The sequence below is a fragment of the Poecilia reticulata genome, chromosome 12 (genome assembly GCF_904066995.2).
Source record: "Poecilia reticulata chromosome 12, P_reticulata-male-v2, whole genome shotgun sequence".
In the NCBI taxonomy this organism is placed as follows: domain Eukaryota; kingdom Metazoa; phylum Chordata; class Actinopteri; order Cyprinodontiformes; family Poeciliidae; genus Poecilia; species Poecilia reticulata.
This window is the reverse complement of record NC_088841.1, coordinates 17,119,354-17,144,375: the sequence shown is the minus strand read 5'-3', so window position 1 is coordinate 17,144,375 and position 25,022 is coordinate 17,119,354. Positions and strand designations below refer to the sequence as shown.

The 25,022-nt window shown below is 38.2% G+C and overlaps 2 protein-coding genes across 3 annotated transcripts; one reads left to right on the top strand and one right to left on the bottom strand.

The window, feature by feature from the left end:
• The first annotated feature begins 368 nt into the window (after positions 1-368).
• On the top strand, positions 369-2,196 carry LOC145554121 (uncharacterized). 2 transcript variants are annotated; one of them, XR_014090164.1, is made up of 3 exons: positions 369-1,112; positions 1,348-1,434; positions 2,019-2,196. XR_014090164.1 is itself a non-coding variant. In XM_081613497.1 (3 exons), exons 1-3 carry the CDS (start codon positions 774-776, stop codon positions 1,436-1,438), a joined length of 321 nt encoding a protein of 106 aa, XP_081469623.1. In that variant the 5' UTR covers positions 369-773; the 3' UTR covers positions 1,439-1,993. The 2 variants fall into 2 exon arrangements, 1 of the variants encoding a protein (XP_081469623.1); XM_081613497.1 differs by lacking the exon at positions 2,019-2,196 and having other exon boundaries at positions 369-819; positions 929-1,112; positions 1,348-1,993.
• Positions 2,197-8,578: 6,382 nt separating this feature from the next.
• mrrf (mitochondrial ribosome recycling factor) lies at positions 8,579-25,020 on the bottom strand. Its single transcript, XM_008424036.3, has 7 exons — positions 24,914-25,020; positions 21,299-21,478; positions 21,008-21,160; positions 16,543-16,661; positions 11,596-11,687; positions 9,436-9,595; positions 8,579-9,337 (listed from the first exon to the last, which is right to left on the bottom strand). The coding sequence occupies exons 2-7, from the start codon at positions 21,474-21,476 to the stop codon at positions 9,260-9,262; spliced, it is 780 nt and encodes a 259-aa protein (XP_008422258.1). The 5' UTR covers positions 21,477-21,478; positions 24,914-25,020; the 3' UTR covers positions 8,579-9,259.
• Between the last annotated feature and the right edge of the window lie 2 nt (positions 25,021-25,022).

Genomic DNA, 25,022 nt, shown 5'->3' with positions numbered 1-25,022 from the left:
AAGAGGTTTATAAAGGAAAAAAAAATCAAAGTATTCACTGATCAGTATTCATGTGACAAGAGAACCTAATGAAGAATATCAATGCTGAACTATTTATAGCTGTTCATTTTATCCATCTGTCCATCTATCATCTAATTTAAATGCATAAATTATGATTTTTTTTTTACGAAGAAAGTACCAAGACAGTATTTTGTAAATAAATGAAACTAAATAAATCTACATGATTTAACGTACATACATCTAGTTATAATATATATAAAATTATATAAAAATCTAAAGTAAATAAAGTATGTTTAAAAGTCCTAGAGAATTTCAGTCAACAATTTATTATATTTAAACTTTATTTATTTATTCATTATTAATGTTAAGCCCGACGGACCCTCCGAGGGTTCCAGCTGCCATGTGACCTCGACTCGCTCTGTAAACAAAGGCTCCGTGTGCCTTTAAATTTTTTTTTTTATTATTATCCGCTAAAAGAGGCTTTAATCTTTCAAAAACTATTCCGCATAAAGGTTTTGCCCAAAATGTTAAGATTTTAGAGCTATTTAAAAACAGCTGATGAGATTTAAAGGTCCTCGGGCGATGACGCAACTGCCCGGAAAACCCCCGATCAGCTGATCATCACGGCCATTTTATGGCTTCACGTGAGAGTGGAAAGACTCTCAGAGTATGGCACAAGATGTCGGCTACGCAAAATCATAACGTATTTTCCGGAACCCCATCTAAATGAATGCGTAATTCTTGCGCTCTCCAAGCGTTCTCCGTGCGTAAGCATGTGTGGTATACGGGAGTCTGAGCACGTGGAGTTATCTCGGTTCCGTGAGTTCAGTTTTGATTTATTTATGATAAATCGATCATAGCAGCAGAAACTTGACGATTTAGAGGCTTTTGAAGGCTTTTGAACAACAACGGTTTTTCGATTTGCTAGGAGTGGAGCTAAATCTTGGAAAAATTCTCTCAATGGCGCGGAGGAAAATGTCCGATGTGGAGGCGCTGGAAGAACTATTTCGGAGCGATTTTGAGCTGGAAGATTCTTCTGATAGCTGGTGGGATTCGGACGAGGAGGAAGAGGAAGAGCAGGACACAGCAGACAGACTTGATCTCGGTGTTGTGTAAGTTTTCCGCCGCAATTTCACACAATATATTTGATGTTTTGGTTCTATTTATTTATTTATTTCAGTGATTATATGCTTGTAATAACGGCAGGAAGTAAAACCACGTGGTTATTTGTTTACTTATGTTTTACTAAAATATGTTTTATTTTACTAGTAAGGATTTCATGTTTACTTTGGTTCATTACTTTGTAATAAACCTCTAATTCTTCAAATACTTTATTTTTATTTATAGTCGAGTGGAAGCCGAACCATCAAGCTCGGGTGACGCTGAACCTCCCCCCACCTCCCCCACCTCTCATGATTCTTCACCTTCTTTGAGGTAAGATGTCCATTTTTTGGTGGTGATGGTGGTGGTGGATTTTCAAAATTGTTTATTTGCTCTTTTAAATTATTCAAAAAGTATTTTTGACTGTTTTATCTTGTTTCAATAAAAGTTTTCTATTTGGAGTCAAAGAAAGAGCTTTCAGGTCATCATTATTATACATATTACACTGTGCACAATGGTACATTTTGCATATAAATGGGGTAAATGTCATGACCAATGGTTATATTATATGTAGAAAGTGTCATTAGGTGGTAATAAGCTATTTAATTTTAACAAACCCCCAGTATTGATGTAAAAAACACATTTGGCACAGTTTGGTGACATTTTGGATAAATGTGCCAAAATGGCCTCTCCGCCTAAGAAATTTCTCACTAATACCATTCTAAAATAAATATGATTCATCTGATTGAGTCCAAATTTGGTATACTTTTACACAACATTTAGATTTAAAAGTCTGTACTACTTTTTTTTGTTACAAATGCTATTTTGGTAGTGTTTTCAATGTTTATTTCAAAGAAAATTTTGGCGAGGTTAAAAAAAAAAGCAAAATATTTTGTATTTTGTCCCTAATATTTCAGGCAGGGTCAAAGCTACAATGGTGCTGACACCAGAAAACCATTCTATGACATCTTACCTTTACAGAGGTACCAAAAGTTTCTTATTAAATCTAATAGCTGTGAGGCTATAAGTGATTTACTTTTGTGTGTTTTTGTCAGGCGGAAATTTATTTATACCCCCTTAGGGGGTAAGAGGTTAAGAAATAATGAATAAATAAGACAAATAAATAAATAAATAGAACTACATGAAATTATCAAAAATATTAAAAGAATTTGAAAAAACCCCCCATTCAAACATAAAATGTTTCTAAAAATAAAGAGGTTGTTTCTAGAAAAATAAAGGCAGATAAAAGAGCAAAATCAGAAATTATAATAAAACATTTAAATAAATTATAAAACCCATGTTTGGTTTGCTTAAAGTGCATTCATCACTGTTGATTTAAAAAAAAAAAATTATTTCTCTCCTTATTAAAAAATTATTTTTCACACAACAGGTAGAACGTTTACTTAACAGCACTAAGGTTATGGCAACACGATCGTTTTTTTTTTCCATTCTTGAAAACTAAGTAAAACTGACATGCTGGAGGAACTCAGACACAAAGTTTCACTCCTAACATCAAGAAGTAGGAAAAATGAAATAGAGAACATTTCTCTAACAAAAAAGTATTTCCTTCCCGATTTTCCAAAAACAATTCAGTTGGAAAAAAAAAAACTTTCTCGATCCCAGTTACTCGTTTTACACAGTTTTTCTTTCTGTTAGACTTCTCTTTCTCAAACGAGCCTCGGGGGAAACAATTATATCTGTAAAATCACGTCCATTGTCATTTTGATCGCCATCCCATCAGCAGCCGCCCCACACCTCTCATCCTCCTCCTCCTGCTGCTCTCCTGCTGGCAGTCCTTGATTACTCCCGTCTCCTGGGGGAAGGTTTAAACCCCTCAGAGATAGTAATATCGAAAGCACTACTGGGCCAGTCACTTCAGATCAGGGCGGGGGGAGGAAATGGCGATGGACATAAAGCTAAATATATAATTCCTCCCATGCCGGTAATCACGATGTCCAGACAATTCGAAATGACAGTTTAACCACTTTGGACTGGGGAACGCTTTGTTCCCATTTGAGAACCATGGTGGACCGTCTGCTGGGTCCCTGTGGAGGTTGGGGAGCGTCCTAGTGGGAGTGGAGGCCTTCCTGGGGTCCAGTGTGGTCTCCCTAAATGCTGTGGGGGAGCTGGAGGGCAGCATGGCACACGCTCCATTAAATTAAAATGACTCACAGACCAGACAGGAGCAATTCTGGGAATGACTGACGGAAGGAAACTCTCTCATTGCCTGCTATTTGCTTACCTGATTATTAGGATATCCAGCTTCCTCCTAAAATACTCATTCATTTCCCCGTTAGAGGAACTGAGAGCACCCACCTGGATTAATAGACGCAACCAAACCTGACGCCAGATATATCCATGTGCATGTGTGTGTGTGTGTGTGTGTGTATATATATATATATATATATATATATATATATATATATATATATATATATATATATATATATAAAAAACATCTATAAATATTAATGGGCTAATCTGCACATATTTTTCTCCCCTCTGTGGCCCTGAGATGATCAGAGACACTCCTAAATTCATTTAAATGTTTAGACCCTATTTGCATATGCAGAGATTTTACTTCCAAACAGGCCCTCTCAATATGTCTTTTTACCCATCATCACAACCGCAGAGGAGAGTGCATTTCATTTTCAAGCGCTGATTGGATCCTTGATGAGATCTTCAGGGTGGCTTCTCGCACTGCGATGCTCCTTCACTCTCCAGAGGTGATGAGAGGCGAGAGAGAGAGGAGGAAGAGGAGGAGGAGGAGACGGAGGGGGGGATGAGAGGTAAGTATGTGGAGTCGAACCCACTCTGTCTGTCCTGAAGTGGTCAACGCTGTTGTTGTCCAACCGTCCTCTGTCTGCTGCTGGAGCAACGCGACCAAAACAAGAGCGAGACGGCAGCATGCGCTCCTCTTCGTCGGTGTATTCTGTGGCTACGCAGTAAAAAAAGAACATCTGACTGGCGAATGTCAAGATTCTCTTGGACTGCATGAAAAATGCAGCTTCAAAGTGGAAATATTCCACAAGGGAAGTCAAAAATGATGAATGGCTCTGAATCGACTTGGAAAGATATTCAGTTGTGTGCAAAAAGTTTTAAGCAGGCTTTAATTTAGTCCAAGGAATCATTCCTATTGTAGTCGTTTAAAGTGACTCTGATCTATGGACTTTTGTTTGTGTGAGGTTTTGATCCTGATGCAGGACCAGAAATATGCATCAGCCTTCATCTGGTTTTATCAAACAGCCTTTTGAAGGCAACTTGTTGGTGGTAACACACTGAACCTTTGTTTTTGTGTGCATATATATATATATATATATATAAAAGTTTTTTTTTTCAAATAATTTTTAAACAAATTACATATTTACATTTTTTACATATTACATAGTTATAAAATTATACATTTTATTTTTTACAAAATTGCGATGTATTGATTCTACAATATACAATCAACATATCGTAATTTTGGTAGTAGTAGTTTTAGTATGAGTTTTCATTTTCCATTTGTTTTCAATAATCTGTTATTCTGTTTTCAGTTTATGATGATTAACTGTAGTTGTTTTAAATTAATTGGATGCACACAATGACTAGTTTTACAGATAAAACTAATCATTGATCCTCCTATTGTATAACCCAATTATAATTATTTTTTATTCTTTTATTTTCCATAACTTGGTTTTCATAGTCCCATAATTTTGTGCCAGATTCTGTAAAATGAATGGAAATTAAATAAAAACAACCAGAGAACTCCCACTGAATTAGTGGTTTTTGAGCTACTAAACAGCAACAGCATAAAAGACGAAGTGAGAATCTTTTCTAAAGACAGGCTCAGTGGAAAATGTTTTTGATAATGCCAGCATTGACCTAATATCATCAGTGTGAACCAGAAACAGGGGCTGATGATGTTGTGTTGCACTCACTGCGTTATTATTTATACTATTTGCGAAGGAACACGACACACAAGAGGGTATGTCTGTACATTGTGTTGTTTCAAAGATGTAATTAAAGCACAGCCTATAAAAAAAAGAGTTATATTAAATCCAACTTACCAGCGTTCCAGGAACATGTTTAAAAATTAAACTGGTCACCAAAGGAGGCTGTGGGTGTCTGAAAGTTTTCATATCTGTTACCTTCAACCAGTGATCCAGCAGCAGTGCATGCAAAAGCTTTTTGGTCATTTTTTTATGACACAACAGTCTGAAAAAAAAAAAATCTTACTCCTGTTTGTCAAATATAAATGCTGTATAAATGCCTTTACAAGCATTTATACGACCAATTAAGATCAGAGTCTAGCTGCTTCCACAAACATTAATGTGAAAATTTGTGAAAAAGTTGATCAAGGCCAGAAAGTCTGGGTCAGGTCAGAATAGAGCAAGTCTAAAAAAATCATTTGCACAATCCTGAATGGCAAATATATATATTTTAAACCCATCAACTTATAGAAATTATGTATTTAAATTTAAGAGGTGCTGTATGACCTAAAATTCAATTGCATAAATGTTGAACTTTTCCTTAATTTTTGTAGAAGCCTGGGATGATGACTCAGTCAAGTTACACCATGGTTACATTTAAAACAAAAACAACAAAAGAAACGCAAGAAAGGACACATCCTGAACAAAATCTGTAGCAGCAGCTTATTGTGTTCTTGCAAACTTTAAGGCAGGTCAGTGTCTCAACTCTTCTGCTGCTATAATATCAAACTTGTAATCTTCTGTGAACATCCACCTTTGAGGGAATAACATTTAACATTGCATAGCAGCGAGCACCAGACTGGACACAGGTGTAATACCATTTTGCGCCTCACGATGGGGTTGTTCATCACCGTTGCATCCCGTCTGTCCTCAGCCAAACGCGACAAAACAAGTTAGTCTATTCAGTTTGTTCACCATGTCAAGCTCTCGTCATTCATTAAAGAGTGTAGTTGTTAAAATAGGAAGCATTTAGAAAATATTCACAACTAAGCCTAAATTCTCTTCTGGAGATCCTAGTTTTTCTTCTAGCCAACCAACATGCTAACTCATCTTTCTCACAAAGCCAAATTATGCATTTTATCAGACAGATCATGAAAATGTTTAGTAGAGGAGTTCTCTGGTGCTATAGACTCAGGTGACTCTGTCAAAAATGTATTAATACTTGATTTAAAAACAAAAAAAAAAGCAGCATTGCTTGCCTGGGTCTTTATGGGAAAGTGCTCTTTAACCACTAGATACACTGCTGACCACATTTAAAAGCCGTCCAAGTAAAGACGCGTAAAAAGCCTCAACATAAATCCGTCCTGTATTACAGCAACACATTCTCAAACAGACGAACGAGGAACAATGTGACCTTTAATTTCAGTACATTTATTGAGTAGGAAAGAAATACCACATAAGGAAATAATTGCTTTTTAACAGACTCAACAGTGGCACAATCACTGGTTCCCCTGCTGTACAACCCTCTTTTGGCAAAACAACACAGGGAAAATTGTAGTAAATTTCAGCCTTTAATTTCACTACATTAAACCAGCGGGGAGAAAATGGAAGTTGAGAAAACAAAAAAAAAACCCTCTCAACTGCAGTAAAGAGTGATATCTCTGGATTACCAAGGTAAAAATGAATCTTTGAAACAACCACCAACTCCACATGAATGTGAAGTGAAACAATTGACTGATTTTTAGGGAGAAAAACCCTCATTTATACTCTTAAGTATAGTGGAGGATCTGTGATGACGTGGGACTCTTTTCTTCCAAAAGCAATGTGACATTTTAAGAGTGCATGAAGTAATTAACTCTCTGACACACAATCAGACTTTAAAAGGCTGATGGTTTCTGCCAGGAAAGTAGACAATTTATCATTAATGGATCACAAAGATATGATGATTCAAAATGAATGTTTTTTGTTTTTACCCAACAGTAGGACAAATCGTTTCCATGTCATACCAAGCATGTAGGAGACAACACTGTGAAACGTTAGGAGATTCGTCCGTAAAGGACCAACTACTGGTTCTTTTATTAACAGAAGAAGAACCAGTAATTGAGCCACTGGTAAATTTGTTAAATAGCAATTATTACCCAATGTACGATTTTCCCCTGCTGAATAAATACACTCAAATCAGAAGTCTGGTTTTTTCTTTTTTTTATTTTTTATTATGAGAATACGCTGCACTGCAGTAGAGGATGAATTCATCTTAAGTTCCATGTATTTTTACAGGAAGTGCTACCTTTCTAATATTTAGGATGCAAACTTTGACCCTTCTTGCAAAAAAGAACGAAAACAACTCTAACAAACAGCATGTTTGCGCTTTGCGCCGGCTGCGAATAAAGGCCTGCGCTATCAAATCAAACGTTTACCGAACTAATTTGGCCTTGTATATTTTTTTGAGGCGTCGCCAAAGGATACAGCCAAACTTCCACAGAGACAAAACCCTCCACCGCTCTCTTGTTGGCAAACAAGCGCGGTCTCACACGCTAACGGCGGACGCTCGCAGACGTGTACGTCAAAAAAAAAGGCAGCGCTGCTGGTAGTAGTAAACATTCGAAAAGGAACAGGGGTAATTCAGTTGATAAATGTCAACCGAAATGAAGCTATCAGCTGAAAGCAATTTCCTTGTGCTTTGCCTGTGTTGTGCGCCAGGGACTTTGGGAGATTTTTCTCCCCTCCATCGATCATGAAGCCTCTGTTTTAGGCCAAGGTACACAATGCCCTCAAATTGCTGACATATGGACCAAGAATCACCACAAAAACCTGACATTTCCACCCCGCCCTCCTCTGTCCCAGCCTGTCCACTCCTCTGCTAAACTCTTGTTTATCCAGTGACTCTGGACTGTTTGGACCATTAAAGAGCAGCCACAGACAGAGAGGACTCTGGACATCAAACCCACGCACAGTAAGGCCCCCAGTGAAACCGGCGACGCCACCTATTCCTAAATCCAATTTGGAGAAGTGAGAATGCATTGTAATAGAAATGTAATTAGCAGCTGCAGAGTGGCTGCAGTCATCAGATGACTGTGAGATCAAGTGTGGGCAGACTGAAAATAAAGCCTGTCTGACTTGCGGGCTGCCTGTGACCAGTAGCGGAAGGAGCAAAAGAAATCATGATAAAGATGATGACACCAGCCACATAATGGCACAGAAAGCCTCCGGCTGGTATAAACAGCGGGCAGATGAAAGCGGAGCCGGACACAATGTGCGTGCGCTTTTCTTCCTTCGTTCCAACTATTCCTGTTATTGAATTGGTTTCAACAGCTCCTGCAAACCAGCTATTCTCAGCTGCAAGTTTGAAAAGTGAAGCTATTTAAAGACAAAGGAGGCCAAGTGTAGAACATTAAAAGCCTCTTTTTCCTAATGGACGACCACGGTGCCAGCAGCCGGGGCCCCCAGAAGGTCCCTGCACAGGAAAAGTCCATTATCACTCCAGCTAATGGAGCAAGGGGCCGGCTTTAAACCAAAAAGTAAAGCAAATGAAAAGAAAACAAGAGAGAACAAGATGACGCACATGCTTCAAAGCAGTGTTTCTTTAATGGGGTCCATCAATAATGTGTCTTTCCTGACTTTATTGTGTTTAAAATAGAGTAGCCATGTTATCAATCCTAGACATGGACAGAAATTAAAGGCTCTTTTTCCCTCCCTCCCAATGTGCATTTATACCAGACTGAGAATCAATGCGAAACAAATGTTTGGCAGCACGCTAATGGTATCTGCCTAAGTTTCGAGAACAAACTGCGTCTTACTCTTGCCACCAAGGAAAACCCGCAGCCAGTTTACATTCGGATGGGTGCGCTTGCTTTGTATAAACAGACAGCCCCTGTGGCGAGGAGTTTGATTAGGAGGAGGCCCACAAATCCCATTAAAAGGCCATTCGTCCCCTGTTGGATGTTTGTTTGAAGATGGGGAGAGTAACAAGGAAGAGGAGGGAGGTGACAGGCAGTCTGTCGTCGTCGTCGCTGCCGTTTCCGTGCCAGTTTCTGTTTACGCCTTTATGCAGCTGGACGCAAATATCGCACGGCAATGATGGGTACCCAACAGTGTGGTCAAGAAGAAAAGATTCAGCAGACCAAAACGTGCGTCTGTGAATGATTCAGAAGGCATCATGATCCAGTTTCTGTTACCAACAGGTTCACGTTTGTCTTATTGATGCTGAAATATGTAACTGGAGACTTATTGGTTTTCTTTTCTTAAAGTCATCCTAAAAGCTCTTTGGTCTTGGCTGCGAGTTGTTTGTCGATTTCCGCAGCAGTGTTGTCTGCCATCTGTTGAATCTATAAAAAAAAAAAAAAAAAAGAATATATAGGAAGTTAAGTGCTTTTTTTTGGTCTTTTTACTCTCTTAGCTGTGAAGTGCCCTGTAGGGTTTGTACCTGTTTTTCTACGAGTCGTATTGTGTCTTCAGAGTGACCCTCTTTTGCCTTTTTCACCTGGCTGACAGAATTGGAGCGCACTCTCCTCAAAGAGTCTTTAGCCTTGTTGCTGAATTGTTTGGCCAACTTGGCAAGGTTTTCCCTGTGTTCCCGTGTCACTCTGCCGTTAAAAGGTTGGGAAAAAACATTGACAAAAAAAAATAGTTTGATGACGAGGATTCACGCTGGATTAGGGCGATCTCTAAGACAGTTCAAGGGTTGCCTAGTCACAGCAAATTCACAGCTCAATAAAAATAAAAAATAAGAGGTTTCTGCAGCTCCACCATCAGTTTCAGATTTGTTGTGGATGAGCGTAAGTCATTAGGACTGTCAATTAATCAGCATCCTGAGGAAATGCAGGTGTGAGGGTTGTATGTACAGTTTCATTGCACTGTTCAGTATGACTTCCTCTGAAATATATTCATGGACACAAAATCCAAAATGTAGGCGATTTTACTGATCACTGAGCTGTTCGTATTATTCTGAGATTCGAAACTGTTTGTTTTGTGTTGTGCTAACCTGAGTGAAGTTGCCCGTCCGCCCCACCCACCTTCTTCAAATTAAACAAAACTGGCATCAAACGTTTGCGCTATGTTTGTGCAACCAAACTTTTTGTTGTACTGCTACTAACCAGTCAGTCCAAAATCCAAATCAAATATGGTGTCAATCAATGATGTCTTTAACTGGAGAAAGAATCCCACACATGATCTCAAAGTTATGTCATAACTAAGTTCATATATTTTATGTCTGATATTTAGTTGTTATGAAACATTCATATAAAAAAAATTAACTTTATCTTTGTGATGAATGTCTAATAAAGTAGCTAAAGAGCAGATTTAAAACATGATATTTGCTACATTGCCTAATATTTTACTGAACATCCTGGCTAATCACTTGAGGTTAGGAACATTTTATTTCTGAAATATCTCAAAAAAAAAAAAGAAAGTGAAATTGCTAAATGCTAAATAAGCAGCAGTTTCCAAAAGAAAACTGAAAACTAGTGAAGGGTCGTCGTAAAAAAATACTTTGGCCGTTCTTTGCATCCTACACAGTTACAACTTTATCTGATTGTAGCATGGCTGAGCTTAAAAAAAGATTGTGAATGTAAATGCACAAAATGATATCTTCACTCAAGCAAATGGATATACTTAGTGCTTGTTAGCCTTAAACATAAACCTTGTAGTTCTGTCTCACAGCTTTGAACTACAATCACTTCGAGGACATAAAGCTGAGTTGGAGAAAAGAAGAAAAAAAAAAAAGATCCTCTCAACAAGTTTGCATCTACTTTGCATTTGTCAGTCAGAAAAGTCCTGCTTCCCGTTACACTCTGCTTTTCTTGCCCTTAATTGGCTTTTTCGTCTTGTTTTTGCTGCGGGAACAATTTGCAAACAATCCGAGTGCCGCGTCTATTTACTGCAAACAATGCGGCCTAATTACCGATTCCAGGGCCAATCAAGAAGCGCCTTTCTTTGGAAATGCAAATGGAGGCTCGGAGCGTGCCGAGACTGATTGCAGGGGGAAAAGCAGACCGACTCTTGTGTCCCTCCTCTGCCAGACTAACACCTGCTGCTCCACGTGCACGCCACCACACACGCACATAAACACGGGAGGCACGCGGACTCACATGCACACTGTGTATATGCAAAAACCGTAGTCTTTACACACAGAGAGCGGCTTGTTGAGTGAGTGACGGATTGTTTTGTGTGAGGTTGTTTGATTTGGCAGGGGAAAAAATAGAAAGGGTGAGAGATATTTAGCAAGAGTAGAAATAGAGAGAGTGACCCGACAATCATGCCAGCACACTGTGGCTCTCTAAAACTCCTTCTGAAAAGTCAATAAACCTGTCAGCTACAGCAAAGGTTGTGGATTTATTTATTAATGAAGTGAAACAAAAACCGTGAGAGATTATGTGTGAGATTTGGCTGCGACACTTGCATGCTGGATGATGTTTCATGGGAAGAACAGGCAGAAGTTTGTGTTAAAAACGAGAGAGGAAAAAAAACAGAAAAATGACAGAGGAAAAACAAAAGTGAGCAGAAGATGGAAAAGAAGGAAAAGTGGCAAAGCGGAGGAAAGGGTTTCTGGCCTCTGGCGTATTTGTGTGTCAGAAGGGGGACTCACTTGGGAACGGGCACCTTGATGATCGTCCCGTCCGCCTCTGGGTTTAAGTTCATGCTGCTCTCTCTCAGGGCGCGGGTGGCCGCCGCTGTAGCCTGGGGCGGGAGGCAGAAACACACAGACACACACGCACACACACAAAAATACAACTTCAGCACCGGTGTGAAAGGAAAAGCAGAGCCACGGCTACAGGTAGTGACTGCGTTCCAGCTGGCAATCATTAGGGTGGTGTGTGTGTGTGAGTGGGTGTGTGTGTGTGTGTGTGTAAGTGTGTGTGCCAGGGGAATCCCGTGTAGCGTGGAAGTGCCTTGGGCCACTGTCAGCGCCGGGTCTCATGGGACGGGACTGAGAGGTTGCAGGGGCACAGAGTTGACCTTTGACAACCTCACAGGAGAGTCTGCCTGCACTCGCGTTTGATACATGAACACTAACATGTGTTTCAGCTCATTTGAATTCAATAAATATTGTTCAGAAAGATGGAAGTAAAGATGATTAGTTGAGCCATATTTAAAAAACATAAATACCATAAGTATGTTTCATTTTAAAATCATCCTCTAAACCCTTCCAAGCTGATTCTTTAGCAGATTCTCAAACAGATGTCACAGGTTTTTATGGGTTATAATTACTGTTCATTGATATCAGGAAAGCATCCAATTGCAATAGTTCTTGAATATTGTAGCTGTGATATTGATTGCAATTGACCCACACTTTTCTCAGCATTCTTCCTCTTTTCCATCATCCCAACACCCTTCCAACAAATTAAAGCCTCGATTTCGAAGCTCTTGATCAGTTATGCACATAAAAAAAAACAGTAAAATTCCACCTGAGTGGCTAAATATATTACTGTCAACCATAGTATGCATGGCACTAAATATTACATCCAAATAGTTCTTTACAATTGTTATATAACATGTAATGACATTGCAATGCAACAGAAAGAAGGTCATGTTACAATAAAACCTTTTCCAATGAATGAGTTTTAATTCAGTTTACAGAAATTTGTATATCTTTGTTTATAGTTTTATCTGGTTGCTTTTCCAACCAACTGATTTAATTAAATATATCAATATTCAAAAAAGGATTGCCTTAATTGTCTGAATAGGTGCAGAAAAAAAAATCTTATTTTTCATGCAACAAAACTTTACTAACATTGATAATATAAACCCCATTAACTGGAAGAAATAAATAGCCTTTGTGAAAAACTGATTGCCCCCTAAACCTATAATAATTGGTTGTGCCATCCTTAGCAGCCGCAACAACTGCAATCAAGTGCTTGTGACAACTATCACTGCGTCTTTTCCAGCTCTGGAGGAATTTTGATCCACTTATCTTTGCAGAATTGTTGTGATTCAGCCACATCGGAGGGGGACTGCCTTTTTAAGATCGTTCCACAGCATCTCAATAGGATTTAGGATCAGCCACTCCAAAGTCTTCATTTTGTTTTAATTTTTTTTTCAGCCAGAGGTGGACTTGCTGGTGTGTCTTGGATCACTGCTGCAGAACCAAAGTTTGTGTCAGCTTGACGTCCTGAACAGGTGGGTGGATATTCTCCTTCTGGTCGTCTTGGTTGAAAGCACAATTCATGCTTCCATTCATCACAGCAAGCAGCAAAAACAGCCCCAGTTTATCACACTACCGCCACCATATTTTAATGTTGGAAGCAGGTTCTTTTTCTGAAATGCGGTGTTACTTTTACCACATGTAACGTGACACACACAATCCAAAGAGTTTGACTTTTGTCTCATCAGTCCCCAGAATATCTTCCTAAGTCCTGGGGATCATCAAGACATGTTCTGAAAAAACTGAGATGAGCCTTACCGTTCTCTTTGTTCAACAGTGGTTTTGTCTTGGAGCTCTGCTATGAAGGCCTTCTTTTTTTTTTTTTTTTTGGCAAATCTTGTAGGCAAAAAAATGGTGGAGGCATGACCTCTGACCTTGTTGTGGGGTCTTCTGTGCACTCTTGAATGAGCTGTTCTTGCAGCGATTTTGGTCAGTCGGCTGATCTTGGGAAGCTTCACCGTTGTTCCATGTCTTCGCCGTGTTTTCTTGACAACACTTTGGTTCACATGGAGTTTAAAAAATGGCTGTCCAGACTGATAAATCTCATTTTCTTTCTCATTTGTTTATGATTTCTTTTTAATCTCAGCATAATGTTTAGCTCTTGCAGATGTTTTGGTGTTTTTCACTTTGTCAGTCAGGTCCTAATTAAGCGATGTCTTGATTTAGAGCAGGTGAGGCAGTAATCAATTCTGAGTAGCTAGAGACGATGAACTCGGGTTCAACAGTTTTGCCAAGACAAGTTTGCCAAAATTCTTCCAAAGGGATAAAAAAAGACTAATTTACAATTAATTCAAATGTTTGTTCGTTATTGTGGCCGCAGAGGATTTCACATCTTGAAGTGTGACAAAAACTGAAAAAGCAGAAGCCACTTTTCATGGCTCTATAATTTTTGGCGTTCATGTTGAAAATCTAATCAGTTATATTAAATATATAGTAAAGAAAACATAAACTGCAACAAATTATTGTTACAGAAACCCCCATAAATCATTAAAACTGTATCTACTATTATGCATTTTTTTCAAAACTGGTACCAAAAAAATCTAAGCTTGATATACACCAACAGAATATAAAGTATCACCAATATCCAACACAATTCTTCACTCTCTAGATTACTGAACTACACTAGAGAGCTACAGTAATAGTATATATGCACGAGAGGAAGGAAGGTAATTTTTCAGCTGCATAATAATTCCCTTAACTGACCTTTTGAAAGTATGCAAAAGTGTGATACAAAGAAATTTAAGCCATTCAATTTCCTCCTGTCCACCCCACCTCTCTTTTCTTTGACGGCTCCTTCTGGACTTTTCCCACTGGGGGCAAAGAAATGGCAGCGAGATTAAAGGAACTTATTTGTGAGCATTAAAAAAATTCATGAGGTTTCTTTTCCTTTGTTAAAGCCATCCGGAAAGCAGGCCTCCAGTTGCTTTCTGAGAGCAGGGTGATAGATTTACCCCATTCCTATGTTTGATTGTTCTCAGCATCGAATTCATCACGGTTTCCTCTCTCAGATGAGCGAGAGTTCAATTCCTCTGAAAAAATTTTTAAAAAGTGCTGGGCAGGTTCTGGTTAATGTGTTGGAGAGGAAGTTTCGCATCAAACGCTCCCAGCCCAGTTCAAAGAAAGCAGGCGAGCAGAGAGGAATGTGATCAAGAGGCTGTGTGTACCTTTAAAAGGGACAATATTGGGATGCCTAAACATGGCATACATGCCCACACACACAGTAAGCTGCTCCCACATTTACATATGTTGGCTGGACTGTCCACTTTCCAGAATGTTATTAATGAATGAATAAAAACAATGGCAGAGACTCTGCAGTGGCAGGTAATGGATAGGTGTCATTATAAGCCTATTAGGTCTTGGGACTGAAGACTCACCTCTGTACAGGACATGGGTAACACTGGTCCTGACAGGGTGGCATGCGAGAGAAACAGGGTGTGTTTGTCTGAGCATGTGTGGTCTGTGGTTAATAAGAAAAAAATAAAAAAATAAAAAAAACACTGATGCTGATCCACCTGGAAACAAAACCTGGTAAGTCACAGCTCCCAGATGACCGGATAACCTTAGACAAGGTGAAGAACTGTTATTACTCGACATCCTGTCTTTTTAGAAATCACCCACGTTTATCTCGTCTCCTTAATAGATGCTTTTTTTTTTCTTTTACATTTTCACAGTGGAACCTGACTTTTTTATTGCAAAGCAAATAAAAATAATGTCCCAATGACCTCCTCGGCATAGATTTCGTTTGCATTTTTACATTTGTGACGGTAGGACTGGAAATAAGCCTTTTCCCTGGTATCAGATCTGAAGAATTGATTGGCATGTGTATAAAGTTTAATGGTGGCTTCAGGATACTAATGTTTATTTTGGTCTTGTCCCCATATATTGACTCTTGCCTTATTTAATTGGTATGCTCACTTATTTTTCTCATTTTGAACCACAGATAACAGAAAGTGGCCTTGGTGTTACCCTGGGGCCTAGGAAAACAGGAAGTCATTGATTACTAAGTAAATATTTGTAGACGTGATTAAAGTTATTAAATCATAAGGTGATATTTTTGCCCCCGTACTGAATAAATTTACTGATATGCTTTTTATATGCTATATTTTATACCATTGCATCAAAAGTTGAATTTAGTTCAAGGCTTTTCACACAAAATGCAATGCAGCGACATTACTAGAAATGCTTTACCATTAGGAATCTCCTATTCTACCCCTTAATTATGTGATGAAAGCAACATGACTTTAGCAATAAAGCATCTCGACATTTCTGCCAAGTATTTTCTTTTGCATCATGTTGTAAAATTATACCTCAAAATAAAACAGAACTTGATCAGGAAGCTGAGCAGACACAAAAAAACATTGTGAAATCCAACTCTTACACACATGATTTAATAATGTTGGGTCAAATGCAAATTCTAGCATCAAAGAGTCTGGATACCTCTGACCCCTCAAACAAAATCTACAAAGAAATTGAGCGATTTAAAAGGGGGGGGAAAAGAAAAATAATCAATTTCTTCCTAACCCAGGGGTAAAATGAGGTCATTTCCTATCTGGGACGACTCACACGCAGACATAAGTACACTACAGTGCACACATACCCTTCTTTGCTATCTTTCACCTTCAGAACAAAGGGGTCCTTGAGTGATCAATCAATTAGCATCTGAGACTCGGGGCCCAGAGAAAGGCTGGTCAGGTTTCATTTACACACAGTGATGTGGGGTTCCAGTTCTGGTCTGGCTCACTTTTTCTTCACTGAAGACCATCTATCTGTCTCTGCTTTGGCTTATTTTTACAAAGCTTATTTATTCAGCACTTGTCCGGAATGAGACAAACAGATACAGGTAGGAAGAAACTGCATTGACGTGTGTGTGTGTGTGTGTGTTCGTCTTACTTCAGGGAAGCTGCTCATGTTGACCATAATGACTTGAGAGGACTTCATGGAGATCTGACCCAGCTGGTTCAGAGGAAACTTCCCATCTTGAGTCGTCACCACAATGTGATCCAGAGCCCCTAAATAAATACAGACCAGGGGAGGTGTTTCATTTCTTTATTTATCTGCCTCCATGTCGCACAGGTTGCAGCGACGAACACGATACGCGCTCTTACACTGTGGCAACTGCATTTCTTCAATATTTGGCAGAATTTTCACACAGGACTCTCTTTTAACATTGTTTTAGGCAGTGAAAAAAAAAAGAAGACTTATCAAATTTGTGAAGTATTTAAAGTCGCATGGTTTGCATTATATACCGAGATCAAGTTCTCCTGTTGTTATTGGGCCTCTAATCAATGTGGTGACATGTTCTGGCGTGATGTGACTGCGTTTATGTAGAATTAGAATTAATGAAAACAGAATCAATCATCCGGTTGCTCAGTCTAACAAACAGAAAGACAAAGGCCTCTACAGCAGAAGCCACAAATAACACATGTAAAAATTAAGCCCACTTTCAAGCTGTTAAAAATTTCCACGATCTTTTGTCTCCCCTCAACAGTCACCGGCGACAGAAACAAAAGTTTTGCCAACACAAGCTGACTCCTACTCCACCCACTTCTCATCCCTTTTTTTTTTGCTTCGCTTCCTTGCTCCATCCATCCTTCCCCCTCCTCCATCTGGCTAACCTCAGACGCAGTTGTTTCCTTCTCCTCCACCTCTGCCTTACATCATCTCCTCCCTTCCTTTCCCCCAGGGGGTTGTGCTGGTGCTGTGTGTGGAGAAGTGGGGTGACGGGGAGGTGAGCCAGTGGTGTAATTTTCTCTATAGGATCAATTTATCTTTTGATTTCAAGGACAGAAACAGAGACGCACTAATCAGAGAGTCAATATGAATGAGGAGTATTAAAAATAATAGATGTGATCAAATGTATATTGAATGAGTAACAATTATATAACATCTTAGTTTGACTTTAAATGTCAGTTTAACCAGATGTTTAAAGTAAAAGGGCAAACACACATTTTTTTTTTTTACCTGAATTTACTGTTGAAATGTTGACTACCTACATATTTACAAGTGCTTGAAGATTGTATTTTTTTTCAAGCAGGGTTCTGATAAGACAATATGAGCAATCAGTATCTTACCTGTGCTCTCTTAGTGGATTAATTGGCATGAAACTGATTTTAATTTGTCAGAGTGGGGTAAAGCAAAAGCCGATTTCTATCTTCCAGTTGAAAAAAAATGGATGTTTTATCTTGAATACCATTCAGTCATCTAAGTACGGGCATTTACAGTTACTTTAATAAATTAAATTCCATGTGCGCTCATGACAATTCAGCAGCCTTGAAGTGAAGCATACTGCAATTAATAAGTTTTACTAGTATATCATTGACAGGTATATTGTTCCAACATGAGTTAATGCCACTCTCTCATGTTTCTAAACATCTTACTTTAAGCATACAACACAAGTCTTAAAAAAAATTAAATTTTCTTTCAGTTGACTGTTTTCCATGTAGAACAGTTCCTATATTGCTAGGCTAACGTTAGCCTAGCATGTTTTCATTTGACTTATAGTCTTCAATCACAAGCCACCTGAAAAGTTTGCAACCTTTGTCTTTTTCTTTTAAACATCTCCCACACAATTGAGATAATCTACCTTTTTTGTATTTGGCTGCACCATAAAAGGTATTTAAAAATGCATTTTAAAGGCCTTTAAATGTTACGTTAATGTTTACTGTTTTTTCATGCAAGCACATGTGTAGAAAACTTTTAATATTTGTGCATGCTTTAACTGAAGCATTGTTTTTAAAAATGTAAAAACAGGTCTTAGCTTGAACTGCAGTCTGAAGCAAATGTCATTTCGTCATACTTTGCTCCCAAGCAGCCCTTTTTTAAAATAATCTTATAAAATGGTTTCCATTGATAGATTGCAGGCTTTCTGAAGATCTTTCAATGTTTTCCTTCAATGCTGAGATGCATTTTCATTTTTACTTTGAGATGAATGTTTATCTAGCTGCTCAAATATGATCTATGAATTATTCAGACATTACAAAGTAATGACAGAAAGCTTTGGCTTTAAAAAGAGACAACTCAGCTTGACTATCTTTCTTTTAAACTTGGAACCAAACAAAACTTTGCTAATACCATCCAGAATAAAAGCAGACATGGACATCAGCGTTTCAAATAACAGAAAATGAAAAAGAATTAATGAATTAACTAGTTTTAGAGATGATGGAAATGTTGATTTGTACAGAGATAAAACCTCGCTACTCAGTTTCCAGTCTCGCTGACTCCTGCAACAACAATGCGTTTAGGATTTAGTCCCTAAACGAATGACCTATACACTCTTTGCTTACATAAAAACAAATATAGTTTCCAAGCGGTAAAACCCCATACTTAATCAGCACAATATGGTGGACAAGCCACTGATCTCCCCACGCTCTATGCGTCTATCTGTGCGATATCTCTATGCGATTTCCTGTTATACGTCTGACGCACACAAACACGTACATACAAGTGCGGATTCATAGCAACACGCAGCAAAAGATACAATGCTATCCACACAGAGTCTCCCACTTGTAGCTTTAATAAGACCCAGATGACAAACCCACATACAGTTGCATGAGACAAAACTGACGTCATTCAATTCCACCATCTCATCTCTAATGTCAGATCCAAGTCATGTTGCCTCCCCGGATTATTGTGCAGATGGACAGAGGAGGGAGGGACGGACAATCAGAGGAAAGCAGTGACAGACAGACCGGTGGAGGGAGAGGACAGGAAGGATGACAAAGCAAAGGGATTAATCTAAAATAGATAAATAAAACAACAGAGACAGTAAAGAGAGGAGCTGGAAAAGCTAATTGGTAGAGGTGAAATATTTCTGAGAAGTGTATTTGTGTTTCTTAAGCAGCTTCTACATGAGAAGCTAATATATGGATGTTCTAGTCCCAGGGTTACTCCATAATATTCTTTACAAGAAGCAAGTTTACATGACATCTACAACTAAATTCATCAGGGGTTTATTTAAAATCTTTTGTTTGACTCCATACATCAAACCTATAATAAATGTATTTGTTTATTACTTTTTACACTTCTCTGTCTTAAATGGAATAAATTAGATCAAGTTAAACAACTTATTTAAATGTCTTTTGTAAATGTGTTGATACTGTGGCATTTCTAGTCAAGGTTATTTTACTGCGCAGTTCGTATAAAGGTCCTTGTAAAGAATCTACTGTAATAAATGAAAAGAAGATCTCAACACAGGAGATTCACTCTGAACGACCACGTGATAAATCAGGGGAGAAAAATGAATAAGGCAAAGCTTGGAGACCGATCATACAAATCAAGGCTCAATTTATACTGTAGCTCCTCAGGCTAAATTATCCAACATGTACGTATACAGTTATAAATAAAAGTAACTTGAAACCAATCATTTCAAGCAAATCGTCTTTACCTTTAACTATCCAAAACTTTTTATAAATCACCCTGCTGTAAACAGTTGAGGTTTTGCATGTCTGAATTGCTGACACATTTTTTTTTATAAGTAGGCTCTTTGCAAACATCTGTAAAACGGACAAAACTTCTTCCCAAACGATGTTAAAAGAAAATGTGCCTGCAAAGTTTCAACAGCAAGTTTTGTTTTCCTCTTCTTAGTTTCTACTAACATGATGTTTTCATTTCCTGTCTTAATGCTATGCATCAGACTGTTGACCTCATTCTAAAGACTTAAAAATGTCATATTAGCATGACATTAAAATGTGCTTGATCCAAGTTTATGCTAAGCTTTTATTATTTGAAGTCATTACATACATGGGGAAAAACGGATATGTGCATAATATCAGGATTTGATACAATCAAATTGTCATTTAGGCCTTTGTTTAATATACAGCTTATTGTTTGGTCTCTGTGCAAAACATTGTGAAAGTTTCTTTGGCTTGGTTTGGTATCCCTGATGTAAAACACAACCAAGAGGGAAGTAATTTTCAGTTTTAAAGACAGATTCTGTTGCAGTATCCTTCTATGGCAGCTTCTGTTACACACTCCACTCCCCCCAATTTGTTAGAACCCAGAAACAAAGGGTCACGGCCCGGATGTAGTTTGGGAGACAAAGGCCAAAGCCAGGTCAAACTCATGTTGCACATGGATCTCCTCATATTAAGCCCTGTGGGACTTTGTGAGGAAGATGGAAACATAAGACAGACTTCTAACTGAAAGCAAAAAACGAACAATAAGGTCAGATGAATCTACGTTACGCAAAAACAGAATAGATTAGAATAGAGTCACTTAGTCTGTCATTGCTCTTAATGTTATGCTGATTGGTATAGATTTAATTTATCTCATTTTCTTTATCTCATTATAAGCTGTTTTCTCTTGCACCAGGAGAAAAAATGAGAGTGAAGCAAAATACAAGACACAAGCCGACTACCTGGCGAGGTTCGGATGCTGAGGTTACGTGTGAACTCATCTTTGAGTGCACTGAGGACCGCGGTCATGTCCTCCTTCACTTCATCCAGACTGATGATGTCTTCCACCAAAGATGAATTAATATTCACCTTAGCTGACTGGCCCTTTGCCTTGGCTTAGACGAAGAAAAAGGAGAAAGTGACACTCAAATATAAAGACAAATAACATCCAATCAACAAACTTCCATCTGAGCCAAAGGAAGAAAAGATGTTACACAAATCTGAGCTTCAGTGTCAAGACTCTCTTCACTGACCTTTTGCCTTCTTGGTGGCGTAGAGCCTGATGCATGCAGGAGCAGGGTGGAGGGAGGCACCAGGACAAATCGGTGGTCTGAAACCGACCCATGATGTGACTGTGAGTGGAGACCTGGCAGGCCGTGCCAGGGACCGACACAGAAAGGGTCGCAGGAGGTTCAGGTGGTTCAAAGCCATGACTGTAAACAAGCCAAAAATGAAAGGTTTTGATAAAAAGACATGAATGTGACGCACAGATTTTAAAAGATTTGTATAATTTTAAACCATTTGACGGCAGCAATGAACATATTTATTAAAATGAGGTAATAGCTCATGTTAGCCAGCAGGAGGTAGGCCAACATCTTCTTCCAGCTTCCAATAGCCTGAAGGACGCCTCCTCTAATCTAGAAATATATAACTTGATGCAACATTAAGCACAGCTATGGAGAGTATTAGTATAAATAGGGGTCTTTTTTGAATTACTTCAAGTAAGACAAGAAACTGACTAAGATTAAAATTCTACTGATAAATTTTTTTACCTAGCAACAGGTGATGTGGACAAAACCTTCATACACAACAAAATATGACTCCGGCTATATGCATAACTTATTCTATGGTGGTTAAAAAAAGAAAACCTTAACTAGAACACTAAAACATAACCCACCCAAATAAATAAACCGTTGGAGAATTATATTGATTGTTGTACATTGAGGAAATCTGTTTTTTGTGCGGTAATAAACATCTCATTACCATCTACTGAAACACCAAGACAAAAGTGAAAAATGTTATACATTTCCTTACAATTTCTACATGTTCATATGGTTCAAAGGTGGTTATATGAAACTAAATGTTCATCATGTGTAAATGTTGGCAGGAGGAATTTGGTTGCAACATAACAAAATCACAATAAAAAAAATATTTTTGTTGAAAAGGTCAGTGAACATTTAATAATTATGATGATATTAATTATTATAACGATGAAGTCTAAATAGATTTTTATATTTGAAAGTTAGGCAACATTTTAAATACACTTGGACGCATCATCTTTTGGTTGATGCTTTTATAGACTGAAAATAATTAAAGTTCCTATTTTTTTAGTCTATAAAATAACAAAAAAAGATCATGGATCAGAGCTCATCAAAGAAAATGTCATTTCTAATCACTGGTCAGCTGATTGGTGCATCTATAGTTCTATAACTATATACTTGCTCGTCTATAAAAGGGAAAATAAGCCGGTTTACACAAAGCAAAGAAGAGCAAAAAAAAAAAAAAAACTACACAATTTAAAGTCTTTTGCATGTCTGAAATGATCAAAAAACCTAAAGCATAGTTAATTACAAATGTTCTCAATGAGAAGAATGGGAAAACAATACTGTAGACAATCTTGCAAACAGCAGCTTCAATATATATCCAATTCTGCAACTTCTTCTTACACTGACAAAACCATGGAGACGTAAAGACCCCTACATTCAGCCTGCACTCAGTCATTTTGGGCATTCCTGAACAGAAACACAACAATGTGACTCCATGCTCTGCTTTTCTATAGATGAATCATAGCCCACCTTGCAGCTTGCCTCTTGACTGTGACCTCTGTCACTGACCCTCTTTCTGCACATGCAAACAAAGACCATCTCTGCAATATTTAAGCCCACACAGACACAGGCACAGAGCAAAGCCCGTCTTTCAAAGTCAGTGAATGTACAGGGCTCGCAGTACGCTGGTCCCTGACTGGCATCTTCTTTTGTCTGGGGAGAATTCACAGCTTTTATCTCTGAAGAGGAAAATACCATCAGTTCTGCACTGAAGTAGTTCAGCCAAAGAGAACTTTACTCAGTTGCTACTGCAGTATATTTCACATGTGTACTCTGCCAAGCAAAATAAAAAAATATAACAGTAAATAATTGAAAGTCAAATATTACAAAGTTAATCACGTTATGTATAATAATTATTAACTGAAGCAAAGTATCCAGATTGAAATGTGAAGAGTTCCCCATAAGTATTTCATTTTTGTGAAATTTATGTGTGCTTTCACATCATAAAATTAAAAAAAATCATAGCAAAAGTATTTTTTAAATTATTACAAAATCCCAGATACAATCCCGATGTTTCCTCAGTCTCTAGTCTTTGCTGTCAATTTAAGAAACTTTCTATTTATTCTAAACTTTGGACCACCACTCCTGAAATAAATCTGCAACAGGCAGCTGAGAATTGAGGGGAGGGGGGGTTTCCTGACAAGCCGACATGATTCGCCACACAGTGGCAGAGCCGACGGATAGAGATGTGGGAAGGTGACAGATCTCTTTACAAAATAAGTCAAGCGAACAAAGTGAAGCCCAGGTGTTCAATGGGACGCTGTAGTCTGGCATCCTGCAGGTTTCACAACCAGCTGCAGCCACACCCCTGTTTCTTCATCCAGCAGCAGGGAGCCAGCTGGTCAGCCCACATGTTTGCTTTAGAAAGGAACACTGAAGAGTATCTGATAATGTTCTGCATCACTCTACCTCCTAAAACTAATTTTCCAGTGGGAGGGGAGAAAAGAAGTCAAAAAAGTACCAGAGGAGTTTTAATAAAAGGGACATCCTGTTATTCCTTTTCCTCCCTGGGAAGTCCAAAATATAAGCGTGAATTGTTTTTTTTTTTTTCAAATAAAACTAATCAGGATTTTGACTTTTTTTTCTTTACATTAAGAAATAACTTAAAATTAAGAACACTGTTGGATTTTACAAAGTCTAATCTGTAAGTATTAAGTATTAAAAAAATATACTTTGTATTCAGCTCCTTTTAATCTGATTTGCCAATGTTTAGCTTCTTTTATTGATAAGCTTTTTATAAGAGGACAATATTTACAAAATCAGTGATCCATGCTCAATATTGATACTACAACACTGAAAGCCTGTAGGCAAAAAACCAAAAAGAATGGAAAGTTAAAAATGTACAATGAATAAAGGCATCAATATTTCCAGTCAAAAATAAACAAATAAAAACAGGTGCAGACGTGTACAGAATTGGTTGTCGTTTATTTAGATTGATACAAGCAGGATGGCCGGTGCCCATCTATCTCCAGTCCATCACAGGACAAGCAGCCATGTACACACACGTCCACGCATACACAGACCTAATATCGCAATTTTGCAATAACCAGACTTGGGGAAGAATCCACTCTTAAGTATTGAGTTTCTAAACCTATTTTCAGACGCAAATAAGTCTTAAAACCATCTGGCCAAGTGCTTAATGAAACTCACCATGCAGCAGACCAATTATGACCCTCTGCTAGAGTGGTTCTACTTCAACATAATATATATCCTTGTAGTGAACCAGTGGATGGCAAGGTTTTTTTTTACAACACACTGCTTTTACAATCAATTATTAGTCCCGAAAATGCAAGCAGGTCGTAAGCTTTTTAGACTTGAGTAATAAGCACACCTAAAAATGTAGAGCCATTAAATAATATTCTTCATACAGACATGTTGTATTTTTTTTTTGCACATTTTCAACTAAAGCCATGTGAAGGTCGGGGTAATGAGAATAAATATATCAACATAAATATAGCAACGTGACTAAGTTCTTCAACAAATATGTAGCTACGGCAAAAAGGCAACACAGCTTTAAATTGCACAAAAGTCTTCCTTACTTACCTATTCGGGATCAGTCTTTACAGGAGAAGCATGTTAGCTAAAGAGAGAAGCGCCACAGTTGACAAGTTCGTCATCAACAAGAGGCGCTATCGCAGATAAGTGTGCTCGA

Excerpts from the sequence above, each read along its gene's own strand:
- LOC145554121 (XM_081613497.1), top strand. The coding sequence starts at position 774 with ATGTGTGGTATACGGGAGTCTGAGCACGTGGAGTTATCTCGGTTCC. Across the intron at positions 820-928 it reads CGTGGAGTTATCTCGGTTCC|GAGTGGAGCTAAATCTTGGA; the intron begins GTGAGTTCAGTT and ends TCGATTTGCTAG. Across the intron at positions 1,113-1,347 it reads AGACTTGATCTCGGTGTTGT|TCGAGTGGAAGCCGAACCAT; the intron begins GTAAGTTTTCCG and ends TTTTATTTATAG.
- mrrf (XM_008424036.3), bottom strand. The coding sequence starts at position 21,476 with ATGGCTTTGAACCACCTGAACCTCCTGCGACCCTTTCTGTGTCGGTCC. Across the intron at positions 9,596-11,595 it reads ATCAAGGTGCCCGTTCCCAA|AGTGACACGGGAACACAGGG; the intron begins GTGAGTCCCCCT and ends TTTTAACGGCAG. Across the intron at positions 9,338-9,435 it reads TACGACTCGTAGAAAAACAG|ATTCAACAGATGGCAGACAA; the intron begins GTACAAACCCTA and ends TTTTTTTTATAG.